This window comes from Marmota monax, unplaced genomic scaffold (genome assembly GCF_021218885.2).
Source record: "Marmota monax isolate L192 unplaced genomic scaffold, Marmota_monax_Labrador192_F-V1.1 WCK01_AAM20220418_F8-fsc00101, whole genome shotgun sequence".
In the NCBI taxonomy this organism is placed as follows: Eukaryota; Metazoa; Chordata; class Mammalia; order Rodentia; family Sciuridae; genus Marmota; species Marmota monax.
In genome coordinates, this window is record NW_026692786.1 from 3,285,288 (window position 1) to 3,309,712 (window position 24,425).

Genomic DNA, 24,425 nt, shown 5'->3' on the forward strand with positions numbered 1-24,425 from the left:
CAGGATATGTGAGATCCCACTGCCAGTTTCTTATATTTGTTTTTCTGACAATTACTGCCTGGAATTTTGACTTGTTTTGAACGACACAACAGTCAAGTATGTTTGTCTCCATATACTCCTACCAAAAATATGTACTATCACCCATCTTCCTGAATTACTAACGGTTGATAACACTGAAGTAGAAACTATTTTAAGGTTAAAACAGAAATAATTTATATCTTCCAGCTCAAATTTTACTGATAGCAGATGTTATGGTTTGAATACTGAATGTACTCCCCAAAGCTCACGTGTCAGGAAGTGCAACAGTGTTCACAGGTGAAATGAGCAGATCATGAGAGCTATGATCCCAACAGTGGATCATCCATTGGAGGGTGAATAGTTTCAAATGAGTTAACGGGTAATAATGATAGGCAGGTAGGGCATGGCTGGAGGAAGTAGGTTAGTGGGGACATGACCTGGGGGACTCTCTCTCTCTCCTGGTCCTCCTCGTATCCTTTCTCTGTTTTCCAGCTGTCTTGAGCTGAACAACTTTTCTCTCCTGTGCCCACCTACCATGATGTTCTGCCTCCCTTCAGGCCCTGAGCACTGGAGTCAGCCTACATGGACTGAGACCTTTAAAACTATGAGCCCTCAATAAACCTCTTCCTCCTCTAAGTGGTTCTTGTCAGGTGTTTTGGTCCCAGTGATGAGAAGCTCAGTAACACAGAAGCCTTCTCTTTAGCAATCTGAATGATTTGAATGAACAAATAAGCAGCTATCAAACTGAAATCCAAGTTAAAAAAAAAAAAAACTCCTTCAACATTAACAATGATTAGTGATTTACTCTATTTAGCACACAGTTATTGCACTTTAAATAAATAGGTTCCTTGGATTTTGGCCTTCAAAGAAATGAAACACACTCATCTTGTGTAATCTAAAAGAGCTTTATTTAGTATATAATCTCCATACAATTCAGTACAACTTATATAAAAGCTCTTTGTAAGATTTTACCCATAGGATGTAAAAAACAGAAAATCAGTTGTCACAAGAGAGTAAGCCACTTTCTCACCTTAAAAAGACTCTTCTTCCATGAACAGACAAGCTTTCTCTTCTAGGTCAAAAGGTCGTCATATATGGAGCATTTGGGAGCGTGTTAACCAAGATACATGATCTGAGCACATTTTATTATCATCCTATTAACTCTAAGGATTGAATCAACATTTTAAAATTAAATATTTCTATAATTCTGTAGATTTGGGCCAACGATGAGCTAAATTTTTAACATCTTAGTCAAAGTTAATTCGAATCAGAACAAACATTTTCTAGTTAATTGTGAAATAAAGATGCAGATCTGATGAAATATTTACACATGCCCTTGCCCTGGCAGCACCCACCCAACACCACACACACACACACACACACACAAAACCAACTTATTAAGGTCAATTCACACAGGTCAGTCAGATCATCCTTAAGAGACAATGAGCAGCCTAGATAAACCTTTATTACATTCTTGGCCAACACATCTGAAATGAAGCCCTATCCTATAAATGCCTGTAATGAAAGTGTCCCCAGGGCCTTTCTACTGGAGTAGAATCTCTACGAGTCATTGTGATCTGTACTTATAGCTGGTCATTTAACAAAGTACCTAGGTTCAAGTAGGGAAGCATTACCTGCAACGTACAAATATACTTTCATTTGCCCATCTTTTCTTTCTTTCTTTCCTCCCCGGTGCTGGGGAAGGAACCCCGGCCTTTGCACATGTGAGGCAAATGCTCCTATACTGAGCTGCACCCCCAGTCCTTCATCTGCTAATCTTTTGATGTGAGGCTAATAAGGACTTTCTTCTGCATGAGGGTTCAGTGACTGTCGTTCACTTCTTGTACAAATCATACCAATAACACGATTTGGGTACATCTGACCACCTTCCTATTGGTTCAGACTTTTAAAAGGCAGAATGAGTACATAGAAAAATCTGCGATGCAATCTAAGTTCAGAAATTTTCTTGATTTTTATGTTTCCCTCAGTATTTCATGATTTTGTTAACCACATTAAATTTAAAAGTGATTTTTATTAGCAGTTGAAGTGTTTCCACATCAAAACGGTCAACTTAATTTTTACAGAAATAACTCTTTCACATCCATGTTTCCTAGGCTTATACACAGCTGACTGAGTTGTGTACTTATAATCAGAGGAACTCACATGGCGAGGTCTGGTGTGGGAATGAAACAGAAGGCGGGAGGGAGCAGGAGTGTTGGGAGCACCAGGGAGTGGCACCTGGCTGTGCTGGGCTGGAGCAGGTAGCTGCAGAGGGATGGAGACTCCAGGGCTCTGTGGAGTGATAAGCTGAGTCAGTTAAGAGCACTTCTATTGTACTTAGAGTTTCTCTTTGGGAACTAAGAAGCAAAATCTGATGTTTGTCTATTCACAAAAACAGAGCCTTCGTTTGAGGTTATTACCACACATTAAACAGCTACCAAGGCCTGTGTGACAGGGAGTTTAGGCCACAAGTCTCCTGCTCTGGCTTGCAGGGATGCTGAAAGCCAGAGCCAGAATCAGATGCTTTTTTTACTGTATGCTCCAATGAGAAGGTCATAAAAGAAAGAATTCTGACAAGTGCTAAAAAAATCTACCATGGTACTGTACATGGTCACAGTGTCTTGGAAAGAATGTATGCATGGATTCCGTCTTGCATGACTTTTTGGCACTTTATATTTTCACTGAAGACTGAACACTCAATGTGTTGGCAACAATGGCATTATGAAAAAAAATCACTACGCCATCACTGTTCGATGACAAGCATACAAATTTAAGTACATGATTCTTGTATACTGAGACTCTAAGTACTCAAATGCTTAGACTAATACAAATAGGAATATTTAAAATAGATTTAAATATATATGAAAAAGTAACAGAGATTTTTTTTTAAATGAAATCACGTAGTCTCAACATCTTGTACCTTACATGTGCTTGGTTTCAATTAGAGTAAGGCACTCGCCGAAGGATATACTGACCCATGCTGTCAGCTACAACAGACATGCATCATTACTGGCTTAATTAGAGTTTTAGTACTGATTAAAATGTTTTATTATTGTATTATCCTAAACTGCAGTGGTCTCCAACCTTATTAAGGGATACAGGAAAGATATAATTCAGGAATTTCGGTTGCATAATTTAATAACAGCCGGGTATTCTTGTGTCCAAAAAGACAATGTAAATTTTTTTTGAATGCTGCCTAATAAGTAGTAACTGAATATAAAATCATCTGAACATGTGATGCTGTCCATCTTGACGCCTATGGCAATTTACTTCAATACAACCACAAGGAGAAACATTTAAATCATCTCCAACTGGCAAGAACGGGGGAGAAAGTTAATTTCATTAGCCACATTGATTTAATTAAATGGACAATATGCTTTTATCAGCAACTTGTACACATCCCCCTATCATTAGAAATGAAGTATAAAAGCAATTATCAAAAAATTTTGAGCAGGTACATATAATCCCCTTTGTTGTTTACAAATAAGCATGACTTAGAGGCACTTGGTTACCTTTTAGTGAGGAAAACAATAACATTATCAGAGCCCACATGGTAAGATTGGAGACCCCAAGTCAAACCTGGTATGAAAATGCTATCTGCCAAAAATACTGTATTAATGAACTAGTCAAGATACAACACTGAAAAAATATTCAGGCTTTGCAAGGTTCTAGGCTGTAAAAAATACAAAGGCTAAAAACACAAAAGTTTACAAAATTTTGCAAACCCAGTAAATTGAAATGGGTAAGAAATGAAGCAGAACTATTTTACTTGCAAGAGAGACTGAAGAGTATCAATAAGGTTTACAATAATAAGAGTAAATAGTCTTGCTGTTTACTAAACAAATTCTACTTGACTATATCCACTTCTGCCCCTTTCAGGACTTACAATCTAGAACTTATACTTCTTCTGTGCCTAGCATTCTCACACAAACACACACACACACACACTCTCTCTCTCAATGTATGACACATACTATTGAACATATAAGATTTCAAAGAGAATACACGAAATGTTTAAGATACATACAAAGAGCTAACATGATTTTTTTTTTCACGTTAAAAGCACAATTGTTGGAAAACATTATAAAATTTTAAGGTGAAACAGCACAATAAAGAGTTTTTTTTTTTTTAAAAGCCACTGATTGGTTTTCACTAGTGAAATAATATTAAATAATTTAATTATACATCCTCTCAATTACACTCAACCAGTGCTGTCTTAAGTCCACCGAAAATCAAAGCATTTCAAATCCTGATGGGATCTCACTTTCTGGCATGGCATGTAGTTGTACAGGTCATCTGCGGAAAGCACACCACTCTCCCCAACAAAATCCTAGCTCAGGCATGTGAAACCCATTAAGCTAACGATCATTAATGGAAATGAGGGACGAGACAAAGACAGACTTAAGCTTGCCAAGATGCTTCCAAAGATATTAATGTTGTGTAAACATCTGCAGGACACCCTCACAGCACAGCTTTCAGGGACAGGCTGCCCACCACAAAGGAAGCGTCAGCTACCACGGTTCCTTACGTGGGAGTCTCAGTGTGTCAAAACAGAGATTGGACAGAGATCTCCATTACTTGCTCCTGGTCAGCTTGTAGACATGGAATGCTTTGTTCTGAAACACTCGAGTGAAGTGTGCCACGTAGGGGGGCAGGTTCCTCTTTATCTCTTCACAGAAGCGAGGGTGGTCTGCAGGCTTCAAATCTGGATCATTCTCTCCAGGGCCATCCATCATCTAAAACCCAAGCCAACCCAAATGTAATTTGGGAGGGGGTAAGAATCACAACCAAAGCTGGGGGCAGTGGCACATGCCCATAATCCCAGGTACTTAGGAGGCTGAGGCAGGATGATTCCAAGTTCAAGGTCAGCCTGGGCAACTTAGCAAGACCCCCATCTCAAAATAAAATAATAATTAGAAAAAAAAAAGGGCTGAGGATGTGGCTCAGTGGTAGTAAACTTGCCTAGGATGTGCAGGGCTCTGGGTTCAATTCCTAGTATGGGGGCGGGTGGAAACAATAGAAGCAAGAATAGCTACTAAGTTTCCTTAGGGATGATATGTTAGTGAAACTATTATCTCAATGTCAATGGCTACTAGAGATCACTCTTCTTATCCACCTTAGTTTATACTTTTGGAGGGGGAGTCCAGACTTCTCCCCCTTTGAAAGTATAAACTAAGGCAGATAAGAAGAGTTGTATCCCACAATGATCACCAATAATGGCAAAGTCAGGATTAGAACTTGAATCTCCTTGTTCTTAGACAGGTACTATACGGCTTCTCTCACAAAAATGAAATACAGATTTCTACTAAAATCAATATTCTCTAACTTGTCAGAAGGATTACTAAGAATAAGTTACACACAAAGCAAAATTCAAATGCATGTCTTTAGTCTGTATCACCTTTGAATTCAGGCTAGTTGCTATTATTTATTTTGGGCAAAATCTGAATTTCATAATCTGTACAGTAAAGTGTCCCCCCCCCCCAAATTTAGAGGTCTATCATTTGGTCCCACTTATTTACAAATAGCTGCTTTTACACAACAGTTATGGCAGACACCGCTCTCCCACAAAAGGAGAAAATTCTGTTGGCTCTACTTGAGACCCAGCAGAGCTCCAAGTATGTTTTCCTTGGGGGTAAAAGGCAGACACCATTTGCCATCTCTCTGGAGTGCAGCAAGGTACAGAAAGTTATTTCCATGGCTGTTCTCATGTGCAGACCAAGGTGGAACAGGAGGGCCTGACCCTCCTTCAAAGGGAACTAGCTTTTTGCTTTTATTTTTCTTTTCTGGCTGGGCTGGTGGCAGGAGGCCTCTGAGGCCCTAGCATCTCGACCCTTTCCCATGCCTGGCTGCTCTGCTTGGTGGAACAAAGGGAGATGAAGGTAGGGCAAAGACTGGGGCTGAGACTGCACCAACTGCAGTGCCAGCACCAGTTGCCCGCCTGCCAGGAAGGTTCAGGGAAGAAAGCAGTGGGTGTTTGTGGCTGCTGAGGCAACCATGCCACGTCCTGCCGCACCAAGCTTCGGACCACTCCTGTATCTTTCAATGTTCCTAATGTTTTACTGACAGCTCCCCTGGGTGCCCACTCTAGAGACACTAAAAAGTAGGCTAGATTGGGTAGAGATTGAGGGCTCCTGCTATCATCCACATGACTTGGAGCTGGGTGATAGTCAACACTATCACTGCTCCTAAAGTGTCACTGGAGGTGACAGCAGCTATGACTTCAGTCTCATTGCTTCTGTTGAAACTGTGGGAGCTGTCAATCAAGCAGCTTCCCCTTCAACAGTTGAGCTGACCTGTTATTGTGAACATTACAGCTACCCCAATATTCCCCACGCTCCTAATGGCTCCAGAAGATGTTGCTTTGGTTGCTACAGCTGTCCTAAACCACCCCAGGAGACCCGTGCCCTGGAATGGCTCTGTCTCTGTCTACCATGCATCTACTTCAGATGTCATCACTCTGGTCTGTGAATGATGACATCCATGACAGCCAGGACAGGCCAGCCTTTGCAGACTGGCATGATGGCACAGAAAGCCTGCAATTAGTGGGCAGGAGACTGTGTGCCTCTCAGCCTCACTGGGCCCATCTGGAAGTCCTGTTCCTTTGCTGCCCCTTTTGTGCTACAGCATAAGCCACAATGGTCTGGCTTAGTTTTATTTTGCCTATTCATGATTTCTATCTACAGCAGAAATAGGGCTGCCAGCCCTGAGAACACCTAGCAGTCAGAGAGCTGCGGAAGAGCTGCTGGGAGCTGATAGCTCTGACTGCAGAAGGCTGTGAGAAGCTGTTAGCTCCAGCTACTGAGAGTGGCTGGGATAGAACCAAGAGCTGCTGGCACACAGAGCTCCGAGCTGTTAAGACTAAAGGAGCACAATTTGCCTTTTTGTAATTTTTTTTTTGTGGGGGCGGGTACCAGGGATTGAACCCAGGGGCACTCGACCACTGAGGCACATCCCCAGCCCTATTTTTACTTTATTTAGAGACAGGGTCCCACTGAGTTGCTTAGTGCCATGGTGTTGCCGAGGCTGGCCTTTAACTCGCAGTCCTCCTGCCTCAGCCTCTTGGGTCACTGGGATTTAAAGGTATGGGCTACCATGCCTGGCCCTTTTTGCAATGTCTATCTGAAGAAAGAGAATATGTTCCAGGGCAGGCAGAAAGAACAGTAAGAATGGACCACCACCACTCACTCATGGAGGAACTAACATGATGCTTTGGAGCAGTGTTTTGAAGTTTGAAGTTTTGTTTTCAGTAGGAAGTTCTTAGAAACAGAGCTTCATCATGCAAACCAGCCAAAAGCAGAGTTACTGTTAAACACAGAATCGGGGACCTCAGAACTGCTCTCTCCCCTTGCCCAGCTCCTGTGGCAGTCACAAAAGTGCCAGGGCAGAGAATTCTGTAGAATGCATATAAATATAATTCTTGTGGATATATAAGGGGACTCTAGTCTATATGAATTTAAATTATAAAAAGATTTACATTACTTAGGATTCATATTGGAATTCCACCCCTTTGAGAGATTCCCTGCATGTGAGGAGGTGACATGCTCACGTGTCCATTGGCGACATCAAGCAGGTCCCGCAGCCGGCAGCCCCGGTGGTGCCTGCGTTCATAGCATATGCTGTCTTCCAGGATTATGTAGTCAGTGCCGAAGGACCTTAGAAGGGCATGCACGTCCTCTGGGGACCTCTTTGCGTATATCTGATAAACCTTCAAAATGAGATAAAAATGGAATATGGCAAAATACATCTTAATTGCCTGAGAGTTCATTGAGAAATATGAAGTAACCCCCATAAGGGGGTGAGCTAAGACCTAAACACACAGGTTTCCCACCTGCTGCCCCAGTTACTATCACTTATCTGCAGTGCTGGAATGTTGTATATGTGGGAATGGCTAAAAGAATACTGTAATTATTTACAGAGGGAGAGTGAGTCATGCTGAATACATTGAGATTCAGACACCAAATACACTTGAATTTGGAATGTATTATTTCAAATTATGAATATATTCATCAGTAGATGCCATGTCTAAGAATGCTTCATAAAGGTAATAACAACACAGGAAATAAGATAACATATGTGTTGGTAAGGAGGAGAGCTAGCTTCTGACGATGACAGGTGGGAAAAAGGACCCCTGAATGGGGTCCCTGGTCCTAGGTCATGGAAGCAACTGCTGCTATGCTGCTTCTCCCTTGACTAGGAGACGCTGACATCCACCTCCACCTCTCATCCTTCCCTGGAGCATGAGTAACCTGTAGCCCCTGGGAATTCACTCCTAGTGCCAAGGGCCCCAAGTAAATGCACACCCTTTTGAGTGTCTTGTGTTCTGAGACCTGGCATTGGGAAGAGGTTGTGTGGGGCAGAGTGTGTGTGAAGGTCTTAAGAGAGATGCTGCTTCCTTTGCTATTACCCAATTTCCAGTTAGGAGCCCTGACTTATGGGACTGGGTGTGAGGGCCTGATTCAGGATGTTCACATGGAGAGGTGAAATGGTAGGGAGGTGAGCTGCTGCTCCTGTGAAAACTGAGGTTGGCCACCCCTCAGTCTAGCACAAGGGCTCAGATGGAGGTGTTCCATGCATGTGAAGGTCACGACTAAGGACAAGCACCAAGACTTGCAGGAGGTCAGTTATAAGGGCATAACACGTGGTATCTCTTTGCAGGGGCAGTACACAAAAGGACAGGTCTTTCTATGGCTCTCCAGCCTACACAGCCTAGGCTATCTCCGACTGAACATTTCATTCTTCTTCTGAACCTGGAGCTGTCTGGAACACTAGGGCCATTTGAAAAATTCCAATTTTAGCAGGAGTCTAAGTTCAGATAATTTCCCCTAAAAATAGGGGATTTAGTAAAAATAATTTGCTTTAAAGCTAGTTATATCTCACCTAAAAATAAGACTCAACTAGTAACATTGAGAAATGACAAATATGAAACATTAAAAAGTTCGAAACCTTGCTGATGAGGACTAGGGAAGGGTAAGAGGTATCCTACTGCATTGTTAACTAGAATGTGAATTGATATAACCTGTGGGGGGGGGGACTTGATAATATCTAGCTATCTAAATTACAGATGCCTATACCCATTGGCTTAGTGATTACACATCTAAGAATCTGATGTACAGATGCAAATATGCATATCTAAGCTTATTATTTGGAGCACTGTATAGGATTGCAAAAAGACAGGAAAATGGCCAATAGTTAAATAAAAATTGCTACATCCACATAAAGTATTATGCAGCTTTAACAAAAACAAGGAAGCTGTTAATATGTTGATATAGAATGAGCTCCAAAATAGTGTTGAAAATGCAAGGTGTGCTAGGCACAGTGGGGCACACCTGATTCCTAGCAACTTCAGAGGTTGAGGCAGGAGGATCCCAAGTTTGAGGTCAGCCTCAGAAAATTAGTGGGAACCTCTCACAAAGTAAGGGGGAAAAAAGGAGGTGGAGCTGGAGATGTAGCTCAGTAGTCAAGTGTCTCTGGGTTCAATCCAAAGTACCACAAAAAAAAAAAAACAAAAAATAAATAAGTAAAATAAAGAAAAAAGCAAGGTGTAATATGGCTCATTTTTTTAGAAAAAAAGGAGGAATATATGTATACATATATTCATATTCTTCAAATATGCATACACATATACATATACACATATATTCAAATGCATTCTTTTTTTTCTTTTTTTTAAACAAAGAAGGAAAAAAGAACACCTTGCTTTTTTGACAATATATTTTGGAGATCATTCTATATTAGCAAATTGACAGCTCCTTTGTTTTAAATACACACACAATATATATTATGCATGCAATATATATATATGATTGTTGGTATATTAGTAAAATACCTTAGGGAGGATACCCAAGAAGCAATTCACATTATTTGCTTCAGGGGAGGGGCACTAGTAGCTGGAATACAGGGATGGGAGGAAAACTTTTCACTAATTCCCCTTTATATGTCCTGAACTTTGAACTATGTAGTCAGCATTATTTATTTTAAAAAGAGCAACAACAATAATACCACATATTAGAAAACATCCCTTAAAATGGTTTATAAAACTGTGACCAGTATGCCTCCACTCCTTTCCTTCCCTCCCCAACTCAAAACTCTGAGTGCTTTGTCCTAAACAATCTCTTCTGCACATCCCAGGCCATTTATCTTCTCAGCTATTCCTGTGAGAGGAGCACGTATCCTCCTAAACTGCCTCTATTTATCTGTCTATCTATCTATCTACCTACCTGCCTACCAATTCATTCATTCATCCATCCATCCATCTTGGGGATTATTGACCCAGGGGACTTGACCACTGAGCCACATCCTCAGCTCCTTTTATGCTTTATTTTGGGACAGGGTTTCGCTAAGTAACTTAGGGCCTCACTAAATTACTGTAGTTAGTCTTGAACTTGCCATCTTCCAGCCTCAGCCTTCCGAGTTGCTGGGATTACAGGTGTGCAGTGCCTTTCTGGGCACCCTGAACAGCCTTTAGCAGATGGGAGCAGGCTGAAACCAGAATAGGAGACCAAGCCCCAGTTCCTTATGTGAACCTTTACCAACATGGATAGCCTGGGCCTTGACTGTCCACAAGCAGTGGGCAAAGGTTGAGATGGGCCTTACCGCTTTGGTTCGCTCTCTCAGGCTGTTGTCTTCATAGTGCGGGTGGTTGGTCAAGGTCCTGCCCGTGCACAGCTTGACTCCGGCCAGCAACTGCATGCTTCCAGCAAACACAGCCTTCCTTGGAGTGTGAGAACTAAAATATTAAGAGTCAGAATTCACTCCACTGCTAAGATTTCCTTGAAGACATCCAAGAAGACAGTACCACACTCTCAGAATCACCTAGTTCTGCTAGGAAGTATAAGATTGGCATGGCCTATGTTCTGATTTACATGCCATCGATCTCACATTAACTTTCATATCCGTGCTTGACTATTCACTAGAACAATGGTCAAGAAGCATCTGACTTTCTGCTTTGATGCGTTTACTTTTATGATGAATTGTCTCAGGAGGAAGGCAGATATCTCCTGAATCTGAGGTTTCTGGGCTAACATCCATAGTTCTCTTCTCTTCTGCTCCTGTACCAAGGAGGCAGATTCTAACAAAGAGAACTCAGAAGATTGCCATTGTTTTTCATATTAAATGTAACTAATGGGCTGCCTAAAATAAACAAACTAGAAAGCCAGAAGATCTGAGATATTATTATGAATTACTTTAAAAGAAAAAAAAACATAATTAAAAAGAAAACATGGAAAGAAGATTCTGAAATAGCATATTTTTTACCAATCAGTATGGGGATGTACACAATTACTGATGTGGAATCATTCCTTTTCTTTAGTTCTGATTAAAACTATATGCATTTAGGAGACCTTATATTATATTACAATCTCGCTTTCCAATTACCACCAAGCTATGATTCTTTGCCTCCCTTAGGGTAGTGGGGTTGAGGGCCAATGATGGAGGATCAAGGAAAGATTCCCAAAACACAGTGAAAGCATTTTTCCTCTCCTGCTACCCAGGAAAAAAATAATCTTAGTACAGACCATTTAATTTCCTTCCATTTTTTGGAAACCTGCAAACCAATGAGGTGGTGTTGTTTTTCACCATGAGAAACACAACAGCTCTTCTAGGCATTCTCTCTTGTGCGGAATTCCCCATAGAAGCCACTAGGAATGTTGCAAGGTATGTTTATCTGTCTTATATTAACAAAAGGAGTCCATGTCTGCTGAACTGAGCTAACGCGATAGAGGCTTGAGGAGTCTATCTGAAGCCATTCAAGCTCAACCACCTCTGCAGGAAAAGCAATAGGAGAGTCTGCTCTCAAGGTTTTGGAGAGCAAAGCATGAAACTTGCTCTGCTGCTGAGGTTTCTAAGAGACGCCTCATCATATTCATATATCCCACCAGGATGTTCTATTTATTCCAGATTAATGCTAAAACTACTGCATGAATGCCATCCAACAAAGGCCTTTGGATGTCTATGAGCAAGACATCCTACTATTCAAATGATGACATGTACAAATAATTTACTTTTTGAAAAATTCAAGATTTTCTCTCTAACTATGACACTCCCTTTCACTTGCATTCCAATAAGCCTTCTTAAGCAAGGAAAAGAAGTAGATGGAATTACAATGAGCACACAAGGAATGACACATAATCTGCATTTTCCCTCACCCATGCCAGAGTCTAGAATGTGGATTCCAACAGAAAAAAGTTGTGCATGCGCTTGGCTGTATTTGATAGGTTGTCATCATTCTGACAATGAGACCCAGGAACACAAGAACAAATAGATCTATGCTCTGTCCCCCCTCACAACAATTTACACAGAGTCTTTGACACTTGTCCCACGTGGTCAGAGTAATAGGGTGGTTTAAATAAAAACATGAGAAGGTACACAGTGCTTGTGAAAGGTCTTACAGAAATTCCATTTAACTCAATACCTACTAAATACTTATTCTGGGCCTTATCTACAACGTCACTCTCATTTACAGTGTATCATAATTGCTAAAGAGGATAAATATGAACAAATATGAATTTTAAAAAGAGCCATCATTTTTCCAAGCCATTTACAAGCCATTCTTTCCTTTTGGAAACTCTCAACTGGCATAAGCCATTCTGCTGCAATAAATCATAGAGTCAACATCATGTATTAATGCCAAAAAGTGGATGGTCCTCGAACTGGACAGATTAAGAATGTAAGAAGAAAATGATCCTGGTTTCTATGTCTGGCAGAGCAGAAGGCAGAGGTGAGAGCTAACAGGCAAACAGTTCTGGCTTCTATAGTTTCACTGCCTCAAGATGCCAGGCTGGTCTTTCCATACAAAAGACACATCCAACAGCTGAACTTCCAACATCTATTCAAATCACTAGCCTGTCTGGGCATCACCATTTGGAATATATAACAGGAATCAGTACCAAGAAGATGCAAAGACCTGTTCATAGTGTGCATTTCCTAATTATGACAGAGACAGACGACGGACCCTCTTATCTATTCACAGTTAATGACCAAGGTTTCAGCCTGCTTCCTGAACCATAATCGTAACTCCTGATGAAGGACGAGTTCACAAAGGTTTGAGTGTCAGAAGTCCTGAACTGCGTGCTTATTCTCTATTCATTCAAAACATATTACTGAGGGCCCACTAGTGCTCAGCTGACAACTTGTCTTTGAAAAGCTGGTTAAGAGAGTCAGAAGCAGCTCCCACTACAGCAAATGCTTCAAAATACACCAGAAATTAGTCTACTGTATACTTACTAATGCTTATTGTGAGCTTTCAACTCTGCTGGGGTCTGAACACATCAGACATTAAACAGGATCTCTTCAGTATGCCCTACCTGCACCTGAGCAATGCCCTCCCCTGAGCCCCTAGCAGGTGCAGCCCCCGAGGCAGCAGCAGACCATCAGCAGGCAGAGTAAGAAGCTGCCATAACTGCATACAGGAATTGAGAAAACAACGGAAAACACATTAGACTGTAGCATGTCTTAAATGTTTGGTCTTAATAGCAAAAACTTCAACAAAAGTCTAAAAGAAATGCTATCTGTTTAAAACGGTTAGTGCAGCAATCTCTGGGTTGTTAACATACACTTTTACTGCAGCCCTTGGTTTTATTTTAAAATAGTAAAAATGAAATACTCTAAGGCCTAGAAAATGAATTAGAAATAATGCTTGTTTGAAAACTATTGACGTCCGAGGAGAGCAGAGATGACGTTTATTCACTGTATTCGGTTTGATCTGGTTTTATGTGCTGGGCTCATGGTAAATCTGAGTTATTTCACTGCTACTTTAAATATTTAACTTTACTGGTAAAGCAAATGCAAAAGTCAAAGCAACAAGCACAGTAAAAAAGACAAAGAATAATCACACATTTTCTAAACTTTAAAAAAAGTCTACATTTGTTGCATTTTATATTTTTTGTGGTGAAATCCACAGGCAAAGGGAGAATGGATTCTTTGTCCTTAACTTAGAATATGCACAATGACAGATCTGAAGACAGGCATTCTCCCTTTACAGACACTTGCACCTGATACAGTCTGTGGTCTGTATCTAAAATAGCTAATGTGCTTTTAACCATTGAATGACACTTCTCTATTATAGAAAAACAAAGCAAATTTTACAAATGTTTGAACAAATGATGTATAAAATGAAAGGATAATTTGTTTTTATAGCTCTCTGCCAAGCTCCATAGCAGGCTGCCCAACCTGCGAAGAATTTATTCTGTAAGAAATGTCACTAAATAATGACAAGGACTCACAGGTCAAATGGATTTACATTATATAATTTAAATGTCATTCTAGGAAGACCTGATGGCATTTTGAACAAATAATCTCATTTATTTTTGAAGCTCTAGGCTTCAACAAGTTAATTACTGTTGAACTAATGGGTAAACTGAGCATTATAATATCACGTGTGAACGTTTGCTTTATCTACACTTCAAAAATTTATAGAATTATGCAAATACCAAAAATGATTCATTGAACATCAAGGAGGTTTATAGGCACTTAAATTCTGGACTTAGCCCACCTCATCTTTAAAATATACAGTAATTCTTTCTACTTTGATTAAATACTTTGATTAAATCTCTGCATTTTTTCAGTCCCATTGAGAAAATACTGTGCATACAGGATTCATTATGGAAACAGAGTATTTCTAATGAAAATCTTCTAAAGCCAAGAAGTCAAAATGACATACCTCAAAATATTCAGATCTCTCTATATTAATTCACTACATCAAAGAAAACTTTCAGGAACCAAAAATGAGACTCTCAGGACACAAGGAATGTGGCATGCACCAGGCTGTTACTGCATTTGGCCCTACTGAGTGCTGCCTGGATTTTGCTAAGATACTGGAGAAGGCAAAAAAATCCAAGTATCTTACTTTTGTCCCCAGAAACATTACCAGCAATGAGGGCAAATATGAACATCTGAATTTCCCTGTGCTTGGGTGTGAGCCAGCCAGGTGACCACAGGAAAAGTGAGTTATTGTACCTGGGGGCCCACTCCCACCAAAATCCTCAAGGATTAAAATGACTTTAATTAAAACACCACAGTGAACCCACTATTTTGTATAATTACTCTGCACCAATGAATAAATTTTTAAGAATTTACAGTATTCTGGTAAAACAGAGAAATTTAATCCAGAAATATTTTTGGTTTTAAACCTAAATCTCCACTCCTTTAGAGAACTGGACAGGAAAGCATAAAACAACATTTCCTCTGACAAAAACTGGGACTCTAAAAACATTTTCCCACTAAACCTGTTAAGCCTTGAAAAATCATAAAATGGAGTGGAGAGCGGAAGAGAAGAACAAAGAGATAATGTCGAGAGAAAGTTTATTGCTTACTGCAGCTAAGAGGCAGTTAGAGCGGATGGCCTCTCAATGTTTACACCTTCAATACAATGTCCTGTATGTGCCTTTGGTGCTCAATAAGTATCTTTTGGATTGTGTTAATAATTGAGTAACTGTAAAACCGTGAAAACACTACAAGGCCTTCAAGACTTTCACAGAAATCCAGTCCTGTTTGTATGGCCCCTCTCATAAGTGAGATCCTAAAGTAACATACTTTGTTTTCCCTTGAGTTTCTCTCTTTACCTCTAAAAGGTTATAACCTCAAAAGGAAAAGAAAATAACTACCTGGGCTGCAGCTGAAGCTACGGCATTTTTCAATCTACCTCTGCAGCAGAGAAGCCCCCAAGAGTCCATGCCTTGAACCAAAGCTCAGTGGCCTTGGAGCACAACAGAGAAGCCTGACATGGTGTGTGGTCTACAAGGTGTAAAGCCTGGGAGATGGTAAGTTTCTTCTCAATACTCCCCAAGAATCACCCTGTGCCAAAATGAGGGGGGGGGTCACTTGAGGTATCCCTTAGAAATTCTGCAGGTCATCCTGAGGCAGTCATCCCGAGGCCTCCTGTATTGCTGGCCTGGAGAGATGCCATCATGACTGCCCTGACAAAGGACTGACATCTGAATGTGCCCACTTTGGCTTAAGACAGAGAAGACAGGATGGTGAGGACTGAGGCATCCCTTGCCAACAGGTCTGGGTCCCCCCAGGTGTCTGGAGCTGCTTTCAGACCCACACTGTGTATCCTTGGATTGCTGCCCTTCCTTTCGTGCAGTTCAGACTTTTTTTCTTTTTGTACCAGGAGTTGGATCCAGGGGCACTTAACCACTGAGCCATATCCCTTTTTTATTTTTATTTTTGGGACAGGATCTCATTAAATTGTTTAGGGCCTTGCTAAGTTGCTGAGGTTGGCTTTGAACTAGTGATCCTCCTACCTCATGCCCACCCCCTAGCAATGGGGATTACAGGCATGTGCCACTGCGCCTAGCCACAGCGAATAACATGGACGAAGTGTGTCCGTCAAATTAGTAAAGTTAAGTTGAAGGTCATACTTTATGTTTCAAAGATAGAATAAACCAGAGAGGTTAAAAGAATATTAAATACATTCCCTTGTGTTTGGAAAGCAAGCCTACGGACAAGAGCTGGTTTGAATGTTGATTTAAACAAACATATTTTGTGTCTAAATAGACCCTATTTTGGCATACATTCATCATCACTTAAGCTTATTTTACAAACATGCCTAGCAGCTATTTTTACAAAAATGATAATTTAGATTTGAAGAATTTTAGGGGAAAACAGGCAAGATTAGATGACAATGGAGCCATTTTTTTTTTTTTTTAGAACAATCTAAATCTTTCAGTTGCTGAGAAAGAAAACACCAACCAACCAAAAGACAGTCAAAGGGGTCTGTCTACCAGGGCACTCACTACTCAGGGAGAGGAGCTGCTGGGCCAAGGAGAATCTCAGGTGCAAAGACCACGTCCCCAACAGGGAGGAATAATAGATTAAGGGCTGCCATTTTCACACCTGAATAATTTCACACCCACAATTTTTCAGAGCCAGAAATGTTATTTTGATTTTCCTGGAGAAAAAGCATAAAAATAAAGGTACAGCAAATAAGCACATCCAGTTTGAGACAGCCAAAGACAAACTATGGCTCTGATAGAATACATTTTTAATGATTCCATAATTTTATAATTTCTGAATTGGGAAATGCAAATAGGGAAGCTTATGATGCTAATCCAGGCAGATCTGGAAGCTCCACCATCTTCAGGATGCTACCACAAGTGGATGCCCTGTAGCATTAATTCCAAAGGTATAATCTTAAAAATATAAAATATCAGTCTCACCTTCAGATGCATGTATCGTAAATTCCCAGTTGACTACAGTTAATGCAAAAGTAATTAGCTTTCTTTTATATGGAATAATCTTTCTTCCTCACATACAATAAATACTGAAGGAATTATTTACTCTATAATTGTCTGCCATGATTTAAAATTAAATAAATAAATAAAAACCCAGCACCGCGTACCACTCTCAGCACTAGAAATATGTGAAAAATTATACTCATTGCATCTAGACAAACCCAGTCCTACACTGGGACCAAAGCCACATATATATTTTAGACATAAATCTCTATAAAATCCATGCATTGCACTCAAGAGACCTCAGCTATCAAACATTTACCATCTCTTAATACACAAGCAGCACTAAACTGTACTGGTTAGTAAACATTAGTCATGAGCAAGTGCCAATACGGCTACTAAAATTCAAAGTGATGGAGACAACAGGGCCAATGCCTTCAGAATATGTCACACAAGATTTGCAATGTCTATTTACCTGTGAGTAATCACACTGCTGCTTTTTGGTTATAAAGTAGAGAGATACAATATTACAGTGTACAGAAATGCAGGTCAGGGTAGAAAAGTTTATTTTTGCTTGTGGGAGTCAGGTTTCATGAACAAAGCTTTGAAATACATGGATTTCACTCTGAGGCTCAGGCTGAGGCAAACCAACCAAATGCAGTAAAAATAAGAAACAATATAATGCTAAAGTATTTTATCTTCAAGAGAGGAAGAGCCCCTGTTTTATATTTAAAATTCTCCTGAGGCTCATGGATCAGTGAAAATGAAATCTGCAACGAGCTATTATGATTCTAATGAATGGTAGTTTATACTATAACTTTAAAATAATTAACAAGGAAAGAATACTTTCAAGCATCACCATTACCAGAACTTGAATGGTATTAAAGCGAAACAATAAAGGCAAAATTGGCAAAGAGTAGAAAACTCTTAAGTTTTAACATAAGTAAAAATTTTACTCTGATTTCTGTCAGTGTTTGAAAGAAATTTGTTTTCTGATCCTGTTGGAGAGAATATTTCTTGAATGGAAATAGCTATTTCCAGATACAGAGTTTTAAAGAAAAAAAATTAATAAAAATGAATGTTTCCTCACAATTAGATTAAGAAAAAACAAACAAAACAAAACAAAACCTCCACCCCTTCCCCCAAAGTAAATGAGATACACAGTGACTCTAAAAAAGTTGAAATTTTAAAGGTTAAAAAAACTCCTCTTACTTAATCCAGTTCATCAGCTCCACTGTATCTGGGTCATAGAATTCTCTCAACTCGGAGAGCTCATCCATCATTCCTGGCCAGAACTGAAATTAAAAACAAAACAAAACAAAAACAAAATCCACCCCCATACCCACAACTATCACTAAGATTGAATGGAAAAAAAGAGAAACTGTATATGGCTTGTGGACTAAGTAGACATGGAGACTGCGACACAGAACTGCGTCTTCTCTGCAGCCAACCCTCCCAACACCAGTGTGCTGAGGTCCAAGGAAAGTCTACAAAATTCTCCTGTGATGAGGCCATTCAGGACCAGAAATGTTGTCAAATTTTTAAAATGAGCTTTCATTTTACCCTAGGAGAAATGCTGTTGTAGGTGGTGCTAATATCTAGTGAAACAGTACTTTGCTATGACAAGAATATCAACCATGAAAAAGTTCACAGTGTATTACAAAAATGTAATTAACTAATATCATGCAATCCACACTTAAGAGTTGAATGTGTCCACAGGAGACAGCACCACATTACAGCTGTAAACATGTATTTAAATGCAGAATCTCATTTCTGTCCTCATGATAACCCATGAGACAGATGATTCAGCAGGAAGCATCGCTATCAGAGTTCTTTTTCATTACAAGTCTAGAAACTGGCTCAGAGAGAATACTGACTTGACCAGGTCACAAGTGGCAGAGCCACAGTTTTGAAGTTGCCCCCAATCTAGAACCTCTTGTCATTGTATAATATTGTAATTATATTTTTGGAGCTAAAAATATGGTCAAATGGTTTGACATACATTAATAGAATCACTAGTGCAATGGAAAAGAATATTTAAAAGCAGGATCCTCTAGGAAATTCTGATGTATTTGACTACCTGATTTATGCCACCAGTGCCTCTTGGTCAACCTAAAACTTCAAGTTATATAGATACAATATAAAAATTAGACTCTGAATCCACTGCTTATCTAATAACAACAGTCTGTTTATTTAATCATTTAATTAAATCTTAATTGCTTTATCAAATGATGGTTGACTAAAAAGATTTGATCATCTATGCACATCCTAAGGTTAACTGCAGAATTCATTTCATGTATTGGCAGAGAAGACCAATGACAATGTATTTATGCTTCCATGATACTGAAAATGTGATGATTTTAAGATCCACCAAGTAGAAACAAAGCAGCACCTGACTGGTCTAGGCTGGGTTTAGCCTGTTACTTTGTTATCCTGTATCTCATCTTTGGCCACTTTTTACTGTTCATTCACATGGTGTCTCCTGGGTGAGTGAATCAGGAAAAGTGCTAGGGATGGAAAACCAGGTGTCAGCGTTTCTGGTACTAGTTTTTGGAAGGCAAGTAGTAAAAATTACTGGTCAAATGATCATTTTGTAATACTGTAACTATTTTCCCTGTTAATTTGAAAATCAGAACACTAGACTTTTAAATGAAATGTTCTAATTCTTTTACTATGTGAATTCAATGGCCATTAGATATTTTTGTAGTTTTACAGTGCTGTTATCAATGCTAAAAATGTTAAAAGCTTCTAAGAGTCTTGTGGAAAATTTCTTAAATATGAAGGTGAGTGCTGTTTTTAAATAATTAAAGGCTATTTAAAAATAAATGGCAATAGTTTATCTGGGATTCCACAAATCAAATTAATAATCAAAACCACAGTAGCTTTTATTAATTCAGCCTTCAGAGTAGAGACTAGTACATACTTTTCTCTTTTAATAAAATTATCCTAAAGAGAAAGCAAGAATATTGGTACTACAAACAAATTTTGAAATCCTCATCATAATTGTCAGGTAACATTCGACTCAGGCTTTGGCAGACATGAATTTGTATTACATGTAAGTCTGTAATAGTTGGAATAGATGGAAAATAGATTGCTTCAGGATAACTCCTAATATGCACAACATCTTTTTTTCTCTGACTCTGTATTTCATAAATTTTGAGAACTATTTCAACTATTTTATGCAATGAAAACTGGATGTGGTGGGATTTCTCCTGAAGGCCTATTCCCAGAGATACTTGGCCGACAGGCTTCTGGAGGGTTCTCTCCAATACCAACCCTCTAACTCAGGGAGAAGTACATGGATTTCCTGGGGAGAATGGCTTTCCTAGTGCTCTCCCTGATTCTTCATTAGCAAGGGTTCATAAGAGGAGTGAGGAGAGGGATTCTGATACTCACTCCCACCTTGGGAAGCCTGGAAACGTAAGGGGCTAGGGATGTGGGGAGGGTGTGCTACTGGCATCCACTGAGTGGAAGGCAGGATGTGTCACACTATCCTATTAGGCTCAGTACAGCCCCCTATGACAGAATTATCCTGCCAGAAAGTCAACAGTGCACTGTTGAGAACCCTGATAACACTACAGCAGGGTTTTGTAAACGTGGTGGGACATGTGCAGCAGTAGCAGGACTAGAACGTCAATTGCTGGACTCTCCTTGCAGAGCTTCTGACTCAGTAGGTCTGGAGTGTGACCCAAGCACCTGTATTCCCAAGAGTTCCCAGATGCTGCTGGTGCTGCTTTTCTGAGAACTACGCCAAGGTTCTACAGCACAATTTCTTTCTTCTACCATGTCCTTCCTCAATTGTATCAAATCAAGAGACCAAAGTCCTCAAATAGTTTTTTAATAAAAAAATCTATAAAATACCAGTAAGTAGCTGAGACATGAAAGAACTCAGCCTATGTGTCTCCAGCTGATGGCCAAGACAGTCACAGCTCACACCCACCTCCAGAGGTGAGATGAGAATGACGAGGAGCTAGATTTTTTCTAGGAGGAGGGAGTTTTAGTTTCAAGGTCAATGTGTAAGATTACATTACCTGACTCCTCACTAAACATATACTGTTTAACACATAGCTGTTGCTTTCCAGATATTTTAAAGAAGTTTCACTTATTTACATCAGAGCAATAAAATTCCCAGAGGCAAGAAGGCAGAAATCTATTTCTATGTTTTGCAACATCTAGCAGTTGGCACAGATCTCTGTCTATAACAGTCCATGTTCTGATAGATAGAAAAATGACAGAACATAACCAAAAAAATACTTGTAATACAGTGATTATCAAATATATTTATTTTTAGCCTACAACCTTTGGTTCACAATATCTGACATGAAAATAGAAGCAATCAAGCAATCAAAAGCTGAGCAGCTTCTATAGCTGATCCTCTCTGGGGAGGACCCCATCTCCACATTTAACCACCCTCCCAAATCAGGGCCTTCATGACAGTAGAGTGATAAAGCCATTGTTCTAACTTAAAACAAAAACTGAAAAACAATCTAATCTTTAAAAATATGTATTTTTTCTTTAAAGAGAAGGCAGGAGTTCAATTGGATAAAATAATCTGTGCTACTTGCCCTGGTGATACTTCAAAGCCTATAAGCTCAAGGATGTACAAAAGAATCCAAAGTAGTCAAACTGATCAAGGATCGTTGCCTCTGACTGGATTCTCAGATCTGAAGCCCAGTTCATACTGTTTCAGAATTTAGTCAACTGAGCATATGAAAAATTTTGCTACTTCCTATTGAAAACAGAAAACAAATTTTTAAAAAGCCTAATCTCACACTGTATTTATTTTAAGACTTCAGTTCTCTTACGAAGTTTAGAACCCAATAAAATATTTTAAAATAGATTAAAATAAGATTTTTAAAATCTCTTATGCTGTATGAATTGGCTAACAGGAAAAAATAATTTTTCTATTTCATTCATTTCATAATAGGTCTGAAAACGTCTTATTTTCAGAATTTGCATCAGTAACAGTCAAAATCAAGATTAGAATGCCAGTGCTAATAGTTTCTGCTATGATATTTTTACTTAGTAAGAACTATCTGGGAAAGTCATCAGTTTTCCCATCAATGCTAACTGCAATAAAAAACTAAGGAGATTGTTTATAAACTCCAATGACCACTTTATTTGCCAAATAACACAAAAATACATTGAGTCAAAGCAAATTTTATGCTAAATAAATTAATGACAAGAATGAGGAAAATTGGTCTTACCTTGTAGCACAGATACAGCAGTATTAATATTGGTACTGAATATCGCATTATACATATCTATATAAGAAAGACACTATTTAGATTACAAGCATTTTGAATACTTTTGCCTTATGGTTTTGCTTTTTAAATATGTGCTTCTTTTGAAATAACAAAAACATAATATAATGGTGCATGAGTCTCCTGTATGCAAAACTGAGTCAATTTAAGGGTTTAATCATTCATAAAGATAGTTGTAGCTTCTACCATATTGCCACCTAGTGAACTGAGAGGGCAGAACAATTCAAAACTGCATTTTCAGGTTATTAAATATTGTAATACATTTGTTAATAATTATTTTGAGGAAAATACCTTATAATAATAAGTTATAATTCTGGATAAGAGGACTATTGATGAATTTTAATTGCCCCTTTTGTGTATATTTCTAAAATTTTTCAATTTCTATATAATAAACATATTTACCTTATAGTTTTGGGGAAAAGTTAATGATTTTTAAAAACAAAATTAAAATTAACAAGTTACTTAAAAAATAATTCCTTATAAATTCTTATAATATCAATTATTTTTAGTTTCAAATTTTAGTATCCATTTTACATGAGTAACATATGGGCAACTACTGAAGAAAAATCAAGAACAGGAATGAAAGAAATACTAAAAATCATTAAAAATTAAATGGAAAACACTGACCCTCTTTGGGTTATAAAGATGGACCAACTTCAGAAGCAACTCCCAAATCTCAGGGCTGCATAAGCCAAATGACGCGAACACACACATGTGAGATGTCCAGAGGTACTTCATCCTGAAAGGACAGAAACAGAGGAGGTCAGCAGTTCCCAGTGGGTATGCACCTGGGTTGGAGACAGCTGCAAGGGCAGCTGCACAGTCAGTAACAGGAACATCTTACTTAAAGCTATGCAGAAACCATTTGCCATGGGTTAGTTCTACTGCCTCTGGGAACTATCCCATGAGTAAAACATATTTCCAATTAAGAAAAAACTGATTATGAATAATATTTTGTAGTAAGGTATACATGAGGACAATTTTACGGGAATGATAATCATTAATGAAGATGACTACTAATTTCCAAATTATATTGCTAAGTAACATTAAGTTAAGAATGGATGAAGCTGGGCACAGTAGCACATGCCTGTAATCCCAGCATCTTGGAAGGCTAAGACAGGAGGATAGCCAATTTGAGGCCAGCCTTAGTAACTTAGTGAGGCCCTAATCAACACAGTAGGATCCTGTCTCAAAATCCAAAATAAAAAAGGCTGGGGATGTGACTCAGTGGTAAAGCACCCCTGGTTAAATTCCCAGTAACACCCTCCACCCAAAAGAACAGATGAATTAAAAAACAAATCAAATAGATTGGATAAGACAAAAATACCTCATGGTACTCAATGCTAAGAATCCAAACAGAATGGTGTGTATTAAGTTGTAAGCAGTTTCTGGTTTCAGGTCAACTGCGCATTTTCCCATTTTACCCAGGGATTGTTGATTTGCAGCATCACTGAACAAAATAGCAAACGTACAAATTTAAAGCTAGATCCATACTTTTAATTTAGTCACATCTTATTATTTCCCCTAAGATGAAATGAACTAGCATTGATCAAATTTTACTTTGAAGCTAAAACTGTCACAATGTAAATGGATAAGTAGTTAGAATAACTAAAATTTCACAGCAGATTTTAATTTAGGTAAAAATTTAAAGTACTTCAATTCTTTAAGAGAAATAGCAAAAAATAAGTCCTGCTGGAATCACTGAGATGGGAGGAGATCTTGAAGGATGTTTTATGTTATCATTGGCATTTTGTATATTTTTATAAAGAAGCAAAAGTCAAATATATCTGTAACTTGGAATTCAATTCTTTGTGAACCAGTGATCACATTTTTCACCTACCAATACTTCATTGTATGTTCAACAGATAACTTTTATCAAATAGTTACATTAAGATATAACCCCAGTATAATGAACACTAGCTCTTTAACATCATCCGACTACTCAGTATGTATTCTACTTTCCCTGTTTGCA

The 24,425-nt window shown here is 38.9% G+C and overlaps 1 protein-coding gene across 2 annotated transcripts in view; it reads right to left on the reverse strand.

The window, feature by feature from the left end:
• Window positions 1-904: 904 nt before the first annotated feature.
• The window catches only part of Dpy19l3 (dpy-19 like C-mannosyltransferase 3), an 89,447-nt gene continuing 65,926 nt past the window's right edge, over window positions 905-24,425 (reverse strand). For both annotated transcript variants that reach the window (XM_046447913.2, XM_046447914.2), the window contains exons 13-19: window positions 23,781-23,903; window positions 23,081-23,192; window positions 22,397-22,453; window positions 18,402-18,484; window positions 10,612-10,744; window positions 7,565-7,723; window positions 905-4,754 (exon numbers count right to left, since the gene is read on the reverse strand). In XM_046447913.2, coding sequence (XP_046303869.1) covers window positions 4,593-4,754; window positions 7,565-7,723; window positions 10,612-10,744; window positions 18,402-18,484; window positions 22,397-22,453; window positions 23,081-23,192; window positions 23,781-23,903 — 829 coding nt within the window. In that variant the 3' untranslated portion in view covers window positions 905-4,592. The remainder of the gene's footprint in view (window positions 4,755-7,564; window positions 7,724-10,611; window positions 10,745-18,401; window positions 18,485-22,396; window positions 22,454-23,080; window positions 23,193-23,780; window positions 23,904-24,425) is intronic.